The 1858-nt window shown below is 46.0% G+C and overlaps 1 protein-coding gene across 1 annotated transcript; it reads left to right on the top strand.

Moving 5' to 3' along the window:
* Window positions 1-159: 159 nt before the first annotated feature.
* Window positions 160-1846, top strand: Pmar_PMAR027353 (polyadenylate polymerase, putative; the record flags this gene model as incomplete). The annotated part of the gene is made up of 8 exons (XM_002783693.1): window positions 160-234; window positions 688-775; window positions 820-951; window positions 994-1054; window positions 1106-1200; window positions 1385-1484; window positions 1526-1672; window positions 1723-1846. Coding segments are annotated over 8 exons (822 nt in total), but the record flags the coding sequence as incomplete, so codon positions are not given.
* Between the last annotated feature and the right edge of the window lie 12 nt (window positions 1847-1858).

Here is a 1858-nt window from a genome sequence, read left to right as displayed (position 1 = left end):
CTACATGTGTTGATGCCAATATGAAAACTCTGAGATTCTTATTGTTTCCTTGAGTCGCTTGTGAACTTCTATAACTAGGGAGGAAATCCTGAACTTAACTAAGGGAAGCGAACCCAAATTCCAACACTGGTGATGTGTGGACAGAATCGTCCTGTGTAGGTGACCCGCGATGCCTTCTTTGAGCTGTTTCCTTTGAAGCTATCGGAACTGAACGACGTGACTAACCTGAACCCAGTAAGTATACTTGCACATGTTACTGGTGTTGGGTGAGGGCAATAGTACTAGAGCCTTCATCGGCTGCGTGGCTGCTGATTGCTCATCGCACTTATCAATATAGATATTAACATATTAGTAATATCATGTTTCTAGACATAATATAAACAAATGGAGATCATAGTATATTCATAGAATGGAGTTTCACGACTACTCGTTTTACGTGAAGTGGCGTCGTTAAAACGCGATATGCGCGGCCTGTAGTAGTCGTGAAATATGTTTTTCATATCACTAGGGTGAAACTCCAATAATATGAGATTATGGTATAAAATTTAAGACAATATTTGGTAATATCGTGATATCAATATGATACTAATAAGAATGGTATTTATTACTGTTTATTAGGAATAGCAATACAACCATTTATCTCTACAGATAGAAACAGTTCGAACAATACCAGTCGTGGAATGTCAGGTACCCCAAGCTGCCGTTCCTGTTATCAAGATGAAGTTTATGGGCGTAGACGTGGACGTGCTCTATTGTGGCTTAGCCCATCCACTGAGTGAGCGACCACTCCTCAGGGGTTTATTGCATGATTGTGTATAGGTGGGCCAGCGATAGACCCAGCTGATGATAACCTGTTGTGTGGTATGGATGAGAAATCAGCACGGAGCATCAACGGGGTTCGAGTTTCTGATGCTATCAAAACTTGCGTACCACATTTCGCCCACTTCCTAGGTAGGTTAGGGTCTGTCTGTGTTCTACCTCATGGTCCCATAGGTGCACTGAGGGTGATCAGAGCCTGGGCTCGTAGACGTGGGATATACAGCAACGCCCTTGGGTAGGATGATGCTCTTCTTTTTTCGTGTTAACGCACAGCGAAGATTTTTAGATACCTCGGAGGAGTCAGCTGGGCGATATTAGTAGCAAGAGTTTGTCAGCTCTTCCCCAATATGGGGCCGTCTCAGCTGGTGGTTCGATTCTTCCGTAAGGGAGGGGTTAGTCTCGAGCCTAGTGAAAGGAGTCTGAGGACCGTCCTCGGAAATTCAAATCGATTCTATTACTTATTTTTATGAACAAATCCTCACTGTAGAGGGGGGGACTCTACTCGATTCAATTACACTCAGCATTTTCCTGTGTGATTGTGGTTGGCTCACTGTCCTCGCCTTAGGTGTGTATTCACGTTGGAACTGGGATCCCTCGGAGGGTGCTGTAGTTCTACGCCACTCCGAGCAACGGAATGGGGAGGGCTTTCAGCATCATAAAGTCTGGTAGGATTTTACCCCTACCATAAGTGTCACTATTTTCACAGGTGCCCTCCTCCCAAGAGGACCACCACGGACCAACCGCTGCCTCTTGCCGCCTCTCCAATGGCTGTGATAACCCCAGCGTACCCGTCCATGAACTCCACCTTTGGGGTTACTAGAATGTCCATGGACACCATCAAGAAGGAACTCGAGTGAGACCTCTTGCTGTTCTCGCTGAGACAGAGTGTCTTTTGCCCGGCAGGCGTGGGGCTGGAATAATATCATCTAAAGGAGTCGACTTGAGAAGTAGAGAATGCTGGGAGACGCTGCTCGAGCCAATCCATTTCTTCGATTACGATCAGGGAGGGTACAAGCAGTTCCTCCAGGTGAGCTGTCTT

The sequence above is a fragment of the Perkinsus marinus genome (genome assembly GCF_000006405.1).
Source record: "Perkinsus marinus ATCC 50983 genomic scaffold scf_1104296936358, whole genome shotgun sequence".
NCBI classification, from domain to species: domain Eukaryota; phylum Perkinsozoa; order Perkinsida; family Perkinsidae; genus Perkinsus; species Perkinsus marinus.
This window is presented reverse-complemented; position numbering and strand designations above follow the sequence as displayed.